Here is a 12,018-nt window from a genome sequence, read left to right on the forward strand (position 1 = left end):
CAGGCACATCCAGAACATTGGGGAAATCAAGACTGATGTGGGAAAAGCCAGAGCATGGGTGCGACTGTCCATGGAAAAAAAGTTACTTTCCAGACACCTGAAGCAGCTTCTCTCAGACCATGAGCTCACCAAGTAAGGCCACTCCACCTGGAGTAGAACCAGCTCCTGGGAATGGCGGGAGGGATTGGAAACCCTCGTGGGAAGGGAGGCGTATTCGGTATATCATTACTGCTGAATTCAGCTAAACTCAAATTGCATATGAAGGTTTTGCAGCATTTCTTCTTTTTTTCTTTATTCCTTTCTGTGTAGAACACTGTTGTACACTTACACTGCAATATTTTTTATATTTTCCTGTAGATGAATTAACTCTTTTGGCACTGCTCAACACAGCACACTTGTTTTAGTAGGAACATTCAGACATAATCAGTTGACTGCATGCTCTCTAACTTAGTTCTTTTTTTTTTTTTTTTCTAACTTAGTTCTAAAGGCCTGGATTCTTCGGGCCTCTGGCCACAACCACTCCAGGAAACAGTGGTCCTCCCTTTTGGCTGTTGGTTTCTCTTCTGGGACCTACTATGGTTTATCCAGGCTCTTTCAGCCATTGGTCAACCAATGAGCTCTTGTTGTGCTCTACCTCGGATCAGTTCCCATAAAGAAGATGGGAGGACTTTTCTTGTTTTGGTGGTATATTCTTCCTGAAGTTTTTGGTGATGTAACATTTCTTCTTCTTCTTTATCTGTAGAAGAATAATTCTGTCATATCTGTTCTCCCTACCTTCTTGATCTATATCTCCCCCCCCAAATAGCTTTCTTACAGAGGTAGTGAGAAGGATGGAATCCTCGTTGGATACCTCAGAGTTTTGGGGGTCCTCCTCTCCTTGTGGCACTCAAGTGACCTGTATACCTGTTGGGCATAGGGCATTTTCTTGGTCTCTTTCCTGTCTTGAGGGGGAAAGGATTGGAGAATTAAAAAGAAACTTCTAAGATATACCCTATCTCTTTTGTTCTCTCCTGAGCCTAGGCCAGCCCAAAGTAACCAGGTCCTTGCTCTTCCTCACTCCTAGGAGCCACTAAATCTACAGTTCCCTTCTCTTGATTTTATATCCTTTGCATTCATTCCGTACCCTAGTTACTAGAGCAGGAGTGGGGAGGAAGGCTGTCTCCCTTCTCTGCCTCTCAGTTACCACCTCTCTGTCTTTTCCTATATATAATATGTTTGGTTCTTTCTTCATTGGCAAGCCTATTGGGCATTTTTCTTTTTGGCATTCCCTTGGGCATCTTTTCATGGTATCCTTTATTATGTGACTTCCCTGTGGATGATAAAGCAGAGAAGTGGACCTTGGGGAAATTTTGTGTAAGTGAATTGATTAAACCTGAAGAATCTGTTTTTATTTAAAGTGAAAATGTAATTTTTTAGACTTTGTGTGTTTAAACCACAGCGAAAAACCGGTTTCAAAATCTTAATAGGTTAGAGAGCTCACTTTGAGAGGTTACAAAATAGCAATTCTTAAAGTGCTTACATTTGATTCCCTTTAGTGACGAAAAAGTTTCGAAATAAAATTTGAAGGTTGGAAGGACAACTAAAAGAGAACAAGTGAACATTTAAGCCTGGAGTTTGGAAGGGAGTTGTTTGCATACCAGACTCTAGAGGACAGTTGTGTGTCCTGGGAAAATCTGTGGCTGTGTGGGCACTAGGGTCTGACAGGGCAGGAGTGATTCCTGTGGGCCGGTGTGGGCATCATCTGTCAGGCGATGCTGCAAGTTGGCAGGAGGACATGGCAGAGAGGTAGCCGAGAGGGAGTCAAGCCCAGGAACTTTATGCAGGTCTAGGGCAGTGGATGGGTCTAGGGCCTGTGAACTTAAGGGCCTAGGCAGGAGCAAACAGGGCACAGACTTGGGTGAGGAGACTAATTTTGGTTTCTTTAAACTGTAGCCCTGTTAGAGGACAAAAGCTCAGAATTTACTCCAGTGAGTAGAAAATGAGAGTTTTGCTGCCACAGATTGCGTTTTGGGTGGGATATAGGGAGAGAGAAAGGTGTGCTTCATCAAAACCTACCTACTACTCCATCCTACCCTCTCTCATCTTTCTCCTAAGTTTGCTTAAAGCTCCAGCCACATCAGACCCCTCACACTTCTCAGGATGTGTTCAGCCCTTTCAGGGCCTAGTCAGAAGTCTTCCTTGCCAGAGTTTGCCTAGACTCCCCAGAGACTTAGTCCATTCCTCCTCCAGGCACCCATAGCATTTGTTACAGTATTTGTTCATTCCTTTTTTTTTTTTTTTTTTTAACCATTGGTGGTCTGTATTATCATTATCCATTTGTTTGCCACTTATTAAAATTTGCTTTCATTGGAGGCATGAACCATGTACCTCTCCCAATACTCCTTCTCCCTACCTCGGTTCACAGTTTGGAGTTCGTGTGACTCCTTGCTTAGCTTTACCTCCCGCGTACACATTTCAGGTCCTTAGCCGCTGTTCCATCTGTCTCCTTACTTACTGCCACTCCCTAGGTTTCATCCTCATGCCCCTTTCACCCTTCAGCTGTACTAAATTCAAATTTCTTGAAGTTAGTTATGGCTTTCCCTTTACTTCTAAGAAACCTATTACTTGTAGGGCAGATTACAAACTCTTTAGCCTGAATATTTAGGGCCTGCCTTCATTTTACCCTAGCTAGACTTTTCAGTCTCATTGCTAACTGATCACTTCTCTGAGCCCTCAACTCTAGCCAAACTGGCTTTTATACCCTGTCCTTCTCCTTCTTCTACAACCCCTGTCTAAATTTGTGCTGTCCTTCAGGCCCTCCTGTTCTAGGACCATCGAAACTTCTGGGTCTTTAAATTCCCAGAGAGTGCCTTTCATTTGGCAACTGATTATGTCTTATACTGTGGCCTTTATCAGATTTATTCATCTAGACTGTATGTGAGGATAGGTGCTTCCCTCTCCAGCACCTGCACAGAGTAGGTTTTGGTTGGCGAATTTTCTGTGGAAACTACGTTACAAACTGTCTAGGTAGAACCTCACAGGTCTACTGAATCCCATACCTCTCTGGCATGGTGACTGCCGTCTGGGCAGGCAGGACAAGGACCTTCCTTTGTTCTCTGTGTGTTTCTTGTGCTGGGGGCCTGTGCATTTGGCTCTCTGTGTCCCTGCTACTTGGGGAAGGTACCATTGCTGTGCAGGCCCAGAAGGCCTGCAGTGTCAGGCAGAGGGGTTGGCCTTTGATGAGTGAGCAGTGGATGAGGGGTGGGGATGGGAGGAAATTGAAAAGAGGGGAAGGACATCGTCTGCACAGCTCTTCCTTGCCTGTGACCTGGATCATTCCATTCCTTGCTTCTGAAGCTGTCCTCAGCTTACATTCACGTTCAGAGCAGTGTTCTGACTTGTGGGTCTCTGGTCTGCTGAGGGTCAGAGACTAGCCCTGGTAAGGAATGGTGACCACAGACCTCCCGCCGTTGCTACTCCTACACCATACACTGGGGTGATGCCCTATAGAAGCTCTCAGGTTAGGAAAGAAGATCCCACGACGTCTGACACTTTACATTATAGTAACGTCAACTCTTGGACACAGGTGGAGTTTGGTTTTTGTTGTTCCTGCTGTAGCTAAAGCCACTTTCCCTCTAGCCCTCAGTTGGAGTAGCTGGCTTTGTTCCTTTTTTCGGTGGCCCTAAAGAGCTTGAGGCTTGACTCACATTCTTCCCTTAGCTGTGTCCTTCCAGAACTGAATAATTCTAGCCTCTTACCCCTCCTTTTGTCTGGGAGACTGATGTATCGCCTCTTCTCTGACAGAAAGTTGTACAAGCGCTATGCCTTCCTGCGCTGTGACGATGAGAAGGAGCAGTTCCTCTATCACCTCCTCTCTTTCAATGCCGTCGATTACTTCTGCTTCACCAATGTCTTCACAACTATCCGTGAGTAGCCCTGTGCTCCCCACTAGCCTTCCCAGTGCCAGTCTTCATGAGCCTGTCTGAGGCTAACTTACTGTCCCCTTTTTAAAGAAAGATTATCACTTGTACTTTCTTCTGTGGGGAGAGAGGTGTACTTGCCCCTCCTTGGAGGTTGTATTTTCTCTCAAGCTTCTTACTCTTGTTCTGAACTAGGGAGCTCAGCACTTTTGGCCATTGTGTTGTCACTGTGGTCCTGGGTGCTGGGGGCCTAAGGTGGAGTGGGGTGTGGGGGGTGAAGTTCACTGCCCTCCCTGCACACCTGTAAAGAAATCTCCCTCTTGTTTTGGGCTGAGAGAGTCATTCAGCATCACAGAAAGTTTCAGACTAGCCCCCAGGGAACAACAACTCTTCCTGAAGTAGCAGAAAGAACTCCAGATGGCAGTGGGAGGTTTGGGTCCAGGCCCTGTTCTGCCCTAACTCATTATGGATCTGTGAGCAGTGTCTACCCCTGCAGTGGGGCTCAGTCTCCCTATTTGCAGAGCGAGGAAGAGGGTTTAAAATGGTCTAAGGAAGGCTCTTGGAGCCTCAACTTTCTTTGGTGCTAGGATGCTTTGTTTGGTGGGGGGTGGTCTGAATTTGCCCCATGACTAGTTGTTTGGCCAGTGACTCAGCAGCTTCAGCAGTATGGACTCTTGTTCTATATGACACCCATCCTCCCTCTCAGAGAAAAGTGTTGTAGGCGTCAGTGGAAGCAGCACTGGACTGGAATACAGGAGACCTGGGGGAAACTATTTCCCTCTCAGTGCCTCAGAAAAGGCATTGTGATACCTGCCTGGCCTCTCTGGAGATTGTTATTAGAGTCCTTGAGATGATAGGTAGAAAAGTGCTCTGAAAAGCAATTCAGTGCAGTGTTGAGTTGGTGATATTGTTTAAGGAACAGGTTTACTTAGCTCTGAGCTTGCAGATGGGCTTGGATTTGGATGTTTGGGTGATAACCCTGGGAGGAGTGAGATTGAGGGGAAGATTGGCTAATATTCTAAGCCGGCCAGAGACTGGGTCCTCAGGACGGGCTGCTCCAGGCTCTGTACCAGGAACCCCAATCATGCCAGCACGCCTGGGGCAGGTCAGGGCCCTCTCAGGTATGGGAGGGATTCCTGATCCCCTCCATTGCCTTTGTGGCTTCCCCTAAACAGTGATTCCTTACCACATCCTGATCGTACCAAGCAAGAAGCTGGGGGGCTCCATGTTCACCGCCAACCCATGGATCTGCATCTCAGGAGAACTGGGTGAGACACAGATCCTGCAGATTCCCAGGAATGTGTTAGAGATGACCTTCGAGGTACGTGTTATCCGGCGACCACAGCCCCAGGCTCTATGGGGATCTGAGTTTCAACAGCTACTTTGGGAAGCCTTCTCCAGGGTTTTAGAGGCCTTGCTCTTTACAGTGTTATGCTTCAGCACAGCTGACCTGTCCCAAGACGATCAGAGGCCAGAGCCAAGGGTTGACTGAGGACGGGGGAGCCTGCCCTGTCTAAATGGTTTCTGGCTGGAAGGCACCCATCTGGACTTGCATACCGCCTTGTCCATGGTGTATTGAGAAATCCCCAAGAGTTCTTTCAGCTGCTGAGCCCAAATGTTCACAGAGGGCTCCGACTGCTCTGCCATTTCCAGAGCCTTCTGCTCCCAGGCCCTAGTCTTCCTCCAGGTAGTGGTCTCTTTCTTTCTCGGCATCGTCCCTCATGAGGTAGTACTATACTGCCAGCTTTGGCAGTAGGTGGAGCCATGAGCTCTGCTCCTGCAGATACTGGGGGGCCAGGTTGCAGGGAGCCAGTCAGATGTGTGCCTCTGAGGAGTGTGGCGCTTTTCTTCTGTTTTCTTGACCTACCCCATCTTCTCTGTTTGGCTGTTCTCTCACAGTACCAGAACTTGGGGAAGCTCACTACGGTGCAGATAGGCCATGATAACTCTGGGCTGTATGCCAAATGGCTTGTTGAGTATGTGATGGTCAGGAATGAGATCACCGGACATACCTACAAGTAAGTGTTCCCTCAGCTATGCCCTGAGACACTGGGGCTAGGTGTACCACCAGGGGCTGTGTTTGATGCTTGGGTATGTGGGGTTCTCAAGGAGACCTTTTAGGTTGTGATAGGCTGAGGCAGTTTCTTGTTTGGCTCTGCCTCATGCCCTGAAAAGAAATAGAAGGAGGGCTTTACAAGTGAAGGTGTATGACATCGCTGTGCACAGGTTCCAGGCCACCCATCACTCGGGTGGCTTCCCTGATGCCGCACGGTGGGATGAGGAGCAGGGCCTTGAGGATCCCCAGCCCGGTTTCAGAGCCTATCCTCAGGGATTGGCTTTTTTGATGGCCTTTGCTGATCAGCAAGGGAAAGGACGCTGGAGGAGCTGGCAGCTCTGACAGGCTATTGCCTGACCCTCAGGTTCCCGTGTGGCCGGTGGTTGGGGAAGGGCATGGATGACGGAAGCCTGGAGCGGGTCCTAGTCGGGGACCTGCTCACATCCCAGCCTGAGGTGGACGAGAGGCCGTGCCGGACCCCGCCCCTGCAGCAGTCTCCCAGCGTCATCCGGAGGCTCGTTACCATCTCACCCAACAACAAGCCCAGTAAGTGGGAGATGGGGCTGGGCCCTCCTGTTGCCCTGCCTGGGGAACGGGCAGATTTCTGGAAGTCCTGATAAGGGAGCCCGGATCCCCCGCAGCCTGTGCAGCTGCCTCAGGAACCACCTCTGCCGACAAAGACAAAGCAGCCTCAGGCATTTGTCACCCTCCTCTCATGAATCAGTTGGGGGGGGTTGGCACTCTCGTTAGAGGACTGGAAGGAGAGGGGAGAGCTCCTGGATCCTGGCCTGGGTCCTCTGTGCTATTTGTATGTGACCCTATAGAGGAGAGGGGTTTACTTTCTGGCCTTCCCCTTCCTGGTTCCTGGGCTTTACCGTCAAGTCGTGGCACTCTTTTGGTTGCCAAAAGTTCCAGGGCAGAGTGGAGAAGAAACTTGACCAGCATCTCCTGGAGACAGAACTCTAAGATCCTAGCTTTTGCTTTTTGTCCCAAGATTTTAGGAAGAGCTAGCTCAGCAAAGTTGGGTGGGCAAGAGCCACTCTTCCCAGGGTCCAAGCTGCCCTACCTCTCCCGTGGGTCTTCCTATGTCCTCAGTCTTTTGCTCAGTCAACTAAGTACTGTTAACCTGAGACTGGATATCTGCTTGATTTTTATCAGAGCTGAACACTGGGCAGATCCAGGAGTCCATCGGTGAGGCAGTCAATGGCATCGTGAAGCACTTCCATAAGCCTGAGAAAGAGGTGAGCCTCCCTGCCCTCCAACCCAGGGCCTTATATTGAGTAAGAGAGAATAATCTTGTTCCAGGCCCCTGTGCTGTGGACAGCCCAGCGCATAGAGTGTGTGCCTCAGTTAGTTTGAGATTCAGCGGATTCCTTTCTCTGGGGACCTGTGCATAGGGTTGCCCTGTTTTCCTTACTCACTGACAACCCAGCAGAGTCCCTGGGCCTCCAATGGACAGTGTATTTCTGTCCTCTGCTGAATTTGTCTGGGTCTCCCTGAACAATGGCCACATGGGCTTTGTCCCCTGCTGGGGGCCCAGAACCATCATTTGTTCATTCAACAGCTATTCACTGAGAGCTGCTCTAAGTCAGGCCCTGCCAGGTGCTGGGGAGACTAGACAAGGTCCCTGCGTGTCTTTTGCTGCCCTCCCAGGTGTGGGCAGTGGGCTGGGGATGCAGTGGTGGGAGGGCATCTTGGCTGAGGCAAGCCTGGCACTCTCCCCTGTTTCCTTATATAGCGAGGTAGTCTGACGCTGTTGCTTTGTGGAGAATGTGGCCTTGTCTCGGCCCTGGAACAGGCTTTCCAGCATGGATTTAAATCGCCGCGGCTCTTCAAAAATGTCTTCATTTGGGATTTCTTGGGTGAGTTGGGCTGGGGTGTGAGGGTGGGAAAAGCATGCAGAGACATGGGGGAATCATCAGCATAATGTGGGTGCTGACCACTGGGGTCTGAGGTACAGAAGCCAAATCAGGTGACTCTCAGGTTAGACGTGTTTGCTTGCCCTGGCTTTTCTCGGAGGTAATAACAGAAGCCCTCCCACCCTTCGCCCCTCATCTCCTGAGAATTGGACAGGAAAGATTCTTTACAGGCATCTGTCATATATAATACAGGCTTAGTCATGACTCCTCACACTTCCTGCTCGTAGGTCCAAAAGACCAGTTGCATTGGAGTCCAAGCCCTGTGTTACACCCCCTTGGAGAATTTGATGCAAGAAGCTTCTCCCTCAAGAGTTTTGTTGAGAAAGGACCATCTTTATATCAAGGGCCACATAAAGAAATTTAAAATACAGAGATAAGGAACATAAGGATCATTTTTTATTTTTATTTTTTTTTAAAGTGCTGATTGTTTTAATTTATTCAAAGTGAAAATAAATATCCATATGGAACATTTTATAAAGTAAATGGTTTCAAAATAAAACATTTAAGACAAAATGGCCAGTTAAACCATACTATCAAAGTGAATGAAACACAAATTTTCAAATTTTTCAAACTAAATATACATAGTCTCTCTCATTTTCAGTTGAAGATGCAGTATTGAACGTTGGTCAGTCATGTGTGATTTTTAGGATGCCTTTAGAATTGAAGTCTGAGACTACAACTAACAAAAAGCAAGCACTTGGCTGCTTCACAGCAGGATGCAGATTCCTCTTTCTCAGCAGAATTCCAGACATTCACAAGGATCATTTTGAAGTGTGACCAGTGGCCTCAGAGCACTCATGTTATTCCCACTAAGTTACTTGCGTTGACACGGAGGTAGGCCTGTGGCAAGCGGCCTACAGGACAGTCAGGGACAGGTCGGTTTTGAGAGCCTTTGTCACTGGCAAGCTTGTCTCCTCTTCACAGAAAAAGCACAAACCTATTACGAGACTTTGGAGCAGAATGAACTTGTTCCTGAGGAAAACTGGCATATGAGGGCCCGGAACTTCTGCCGTTTTGTCACTGCGATCAACAATAATCCCCGGAACATTGGCAAGGATGGCAAGTTTCAGATGCTGGTGTGCTTGGGAGCCAGGTACTGCAGCCTCATGGCCCAGTGTGCACACAGCCAGCCCTGCCGGTGGTGCTGGAGGCCCCGTGTGGTGCGGGGGTGGGGAGTGGCTAATGGCCAGGTGCCCTTGGGCAGGTGAGGCCTTGGAGGCCTTGGTAGAGGCCCCTACTTTTCTTCATGTACCACGCGTGTGTGTGTGTGTGTGTGTGTGTGTGTGTGTGTGTGTGTGTGTGTGTGAGAGGGGTGGGGTGGGGATGAAAGCATGTGTGTAACTGGGGAGGAGGGGCTGCATTTTGATGCGAAGGAATAAAACCGTCCCCCTGACAAAATTTGAAGTAGAGTATATATATCTAGTCCTTTCTTTAACAAACATTTGAATGTGCCAGGCCTCATGGAAGATGTGGGAATAGAGCTGAATAAAATACGGTCTCTACCATTTAGAAGTTCACTTGTCCTGATTATTTAATACAAGGCAGAAGTTTGGGAGAGTTGAAAAAAGTACGCATTCGTAACGTTTGCTGAAAATGTAGAGGAGAAGGAACAGAGGAGGCTCAGGGAGGAGGTGGTATGTGAGGTGAGCCTTAACGGAAGGGTAGACGTGAGGAGTGAGCTTGAAGCAGACAGAACTAACAGAGAGACCCTAAAGGAAGCAAAGCATGTGGGGTCAGGAAATAACAGGTGGAATGTGGGAAGGAAACACTTTAAGGGATAGGGGCCATGAGGAGCTGGGACAGAGTTGATTTTTAATCAGGGGACTGAAATGATAGTAATTTGATATCATGGATGGTATGCATGGGCAAGATTGTTAGGGGTTATTCCAGTGGGTCAGGTGAGAGCACGAAGCCCAGATAAACAAGGCAGTTTTTATTTAGGCCTTCGAAGGGAGGGAGTTGGCATAGTTGTTAAAAACAGATTCAGGAACCAGGTTCACATCACAGATCAGCCACTTACTAGCTGTGTGCTCTTGGACAAGCTGCTTAACCTCCATCAGCCTCACTTTCTTCATCTGTAAAGTGGGGATAATAATAGCACTGATAGCACCTACCTCACATCATGGGGTTGTCATGAAGGTTAAATCTCTTATAATGGTGCCTGGCACATGCTGAGTGCTATGTGGATGTCAGCTTGCAGTGTTATTCCTGGTGGTGGTCGCTGTGGGGAGGAGCGACGATCTAGGAGAGACTGGCTGTTGAGATGGAGGAAGTGCTGCTGACAGGACATGGTGTCTTGTTGGTGGGGTCGTCTGGGGGGCTAGAGGGGGAAGCGGAGCAGGCCTTGTGGCAGATGACAGGGCCTGTTTGGGTCAGGTTGGGTTGGCATCCCTAGGGCTCGGTAGCCCACAGTGGGAGCCTTTTAAAGCCATGTAAGACATCTTCGCCAAGTGCTCTTAGGGGAGGGAAAGGGGGCTGCGGGGAGATCTGCTTCTCCAGCTTCAGACTTTGTTCAGGGAGTGATGGAGCGGGTTTCCCCCTTGGGCTTTCGCTAACTGTCCCCCTTCCCTTTCCCTTCTAACGCATCTGGACTGATCCTTCCCTGCCAGAGATCACCTCCTGCACCACTGGATTGCCCTGCTGGCTGACTGCCCCATCACCGCACACATGTATGAGGATGTGGCGCTGATCAAAGACCACACACTTGTCAATTCCTTGATCCGCGTGCTGCAGACACTGCAGGAGTTCAACATCACGCTGGAGACATCCCTGGTCAAGGGCATCGACATCTGACCTCCCAGCACCAGCTAGCAGCAGGACCCAGAGACTCGCCTGTAGCTCTGCCCACCTTCTTCCCAAAGGGACCTATGCGAGTTGTGCAGGAGATAAGAGGAGATGTACACTCACTGTAAAAAGAAAAGTAGAGGATTTTTGGAATAAATAATCTATTTTAGAGTTTATTTGCTGATTTGCTTTTTACACACTTTCATGTGAAAGAGTGATAGGGAGAGGGAGACGAGGTTGGTGCCGCTTATTTTGAAGCTGGTGCCCTCCCTCGCCGTGGCCACGCGCTGGAGCCTGCGGCCTCCCTGGACTGAGCCTGCGGCACGTGCGGGGCAGCTCTGCTTCCTCGTCCCCGCCGCGTTAATGAGGCCATTCCACATTGTTTTTAAACTGATGTTTTCTATATTAACATTATTATGGATATTTGGCTTTCACGGGCCACACACAGGTGTGCTGAGCAGGAAGCCCCAAGCTCCAATCAAAGGGATTTTTAGTAGGGCCTCTAAAAGCACTGATGAGGCAGCTCCATGGCTTTTCTTTTTCTTGTCAGTATTATTTGGGAAGGAGACATGCCAGGATGTATCATCGTGCAGAAAATCAGTTTCCTCTTGGCACGCAGTTGCACAGAAGTAAACATAAGCACGTTTTAACAGGTTTTCCTTTTCTTTCTTTTATGTATTATTTATTTAACCCTCCATTGTGTGTTTTAAGTCTTTTTCTTTTTTCTTTTTTTTAAGGAAAGAAAAAGCTGTCACAGTCTAACTGGCTATGTTATCATTGTTAAATTTATGTTATTTTGCGACTTAGAAACCAGCTGCAGTATGGCCCACTTAATAAAACACCTGAAACAGAACTGTGTGGGTCCCTGACTTTCATGGCGTGTTGCGAGGAGTGGGTAGTGGAGGGTGCAGTTGGGTCTGTCTGAGAGAACCAGGCTGTGGCGCCGCCTCCCAGGCCAGGACTGCCCAGAGGGGCTTGTGTGTCCTGGGTCCTACCCACTGCGGCACCAGGAGCTTTCCTGGCTGTTTGAGAGGGAGGCATCCCAGGGTTAATTTCCCACTACCCAGAGGAGGAGGCTGAGGCAGAGAGGGGAAAAGACCTGGCCAAGGTTGCAAAAGTTGTCACTTGACCGAGATGGGATGGGCCATTTCTTGAAGGGTAAGAAAGACCAGGTGTGGGAACATGGCACATGAGACCCTGTCTGCGCTCGGGAAGGAAAGCTTTTTCCTGAGAGAAGGTTTGCTTTTCCCCAGATGGCAGGTGATAGAGCTTTATAAGGGTCCCAGGAATCAGCTTCCTTTGGTTTTATTCTTCAACCAAGCTGCTTTGGCAGGAAGCTCCAGAAGTGTAGCACAATCAA

General features: G+C 48.8%; 1 protein-coding gene across 3 annotated transcripts in view; it reads left to right on the forward strand.

Annotated features, from left to right (window-relative positions):
- DENND5A (DENN domain containing 5A) overlaps window positions 1–11,511 on the forward strand; it is a 108,932-nt gene extending 97,421 nt beyond the window's left edge. For 2 of the 3 annotated variants that reach the window (XM_082341408.1, XM_082341409.1), the window contains 9 exons: window positions 4–132; window positions 3,784–3,905; window positions 5,075–5,220; window positions 5,799–5,917; window positions 6,320–6,501; window positions 7,114–7,196; window positions 7,694–7,817; window positions 8,799–8,967; window positions 10,484–11,511. In XM_082341408.1, the coding sequence (XP_082197534.1) occupies window positions 4–132; window positions 3,784–3,905; window positions 5,075–5,220; window positions 5,799–5,917; window positions 6,320–6,501; window positions 7,114–7,196; window positions 7,694–7,817; window positions 8,799–8,967; window positions 10,484–10,667 (1,258 nt within the window). In that variant the 3' untranslated portion in view covers window positions 10,668–11,511. The remainder of the gene's footprint in view (window positions 1–3; window positions 133–3,783; window positions 3,906–5,074; window positions 5,221–5,798; window positions 5,918–6,319; window positions 6,502–7,113; window positions 7,197–7,693; window positions 7,818–8,798; window positions 8,968–10,483) is intronic. The other variant, XM_082341410.1, reaches the window with a different exon arrangement.
- Window positions 11,512–12,018: the final 507 nt, after the last annotated feature.

This window comes from Balaenoptera borealis, assembly GCF_965194805.1.
Source record: "Balaenoptera borealis genome assembly, chromosome: 11".
Classification (NCBI taxonomy): Eukaryota; Metazoa; Chordata; class Mammalia; order Artiodactyla; family Balaenopteridae; genus Balaenoptera; species Balaenoptera borealis.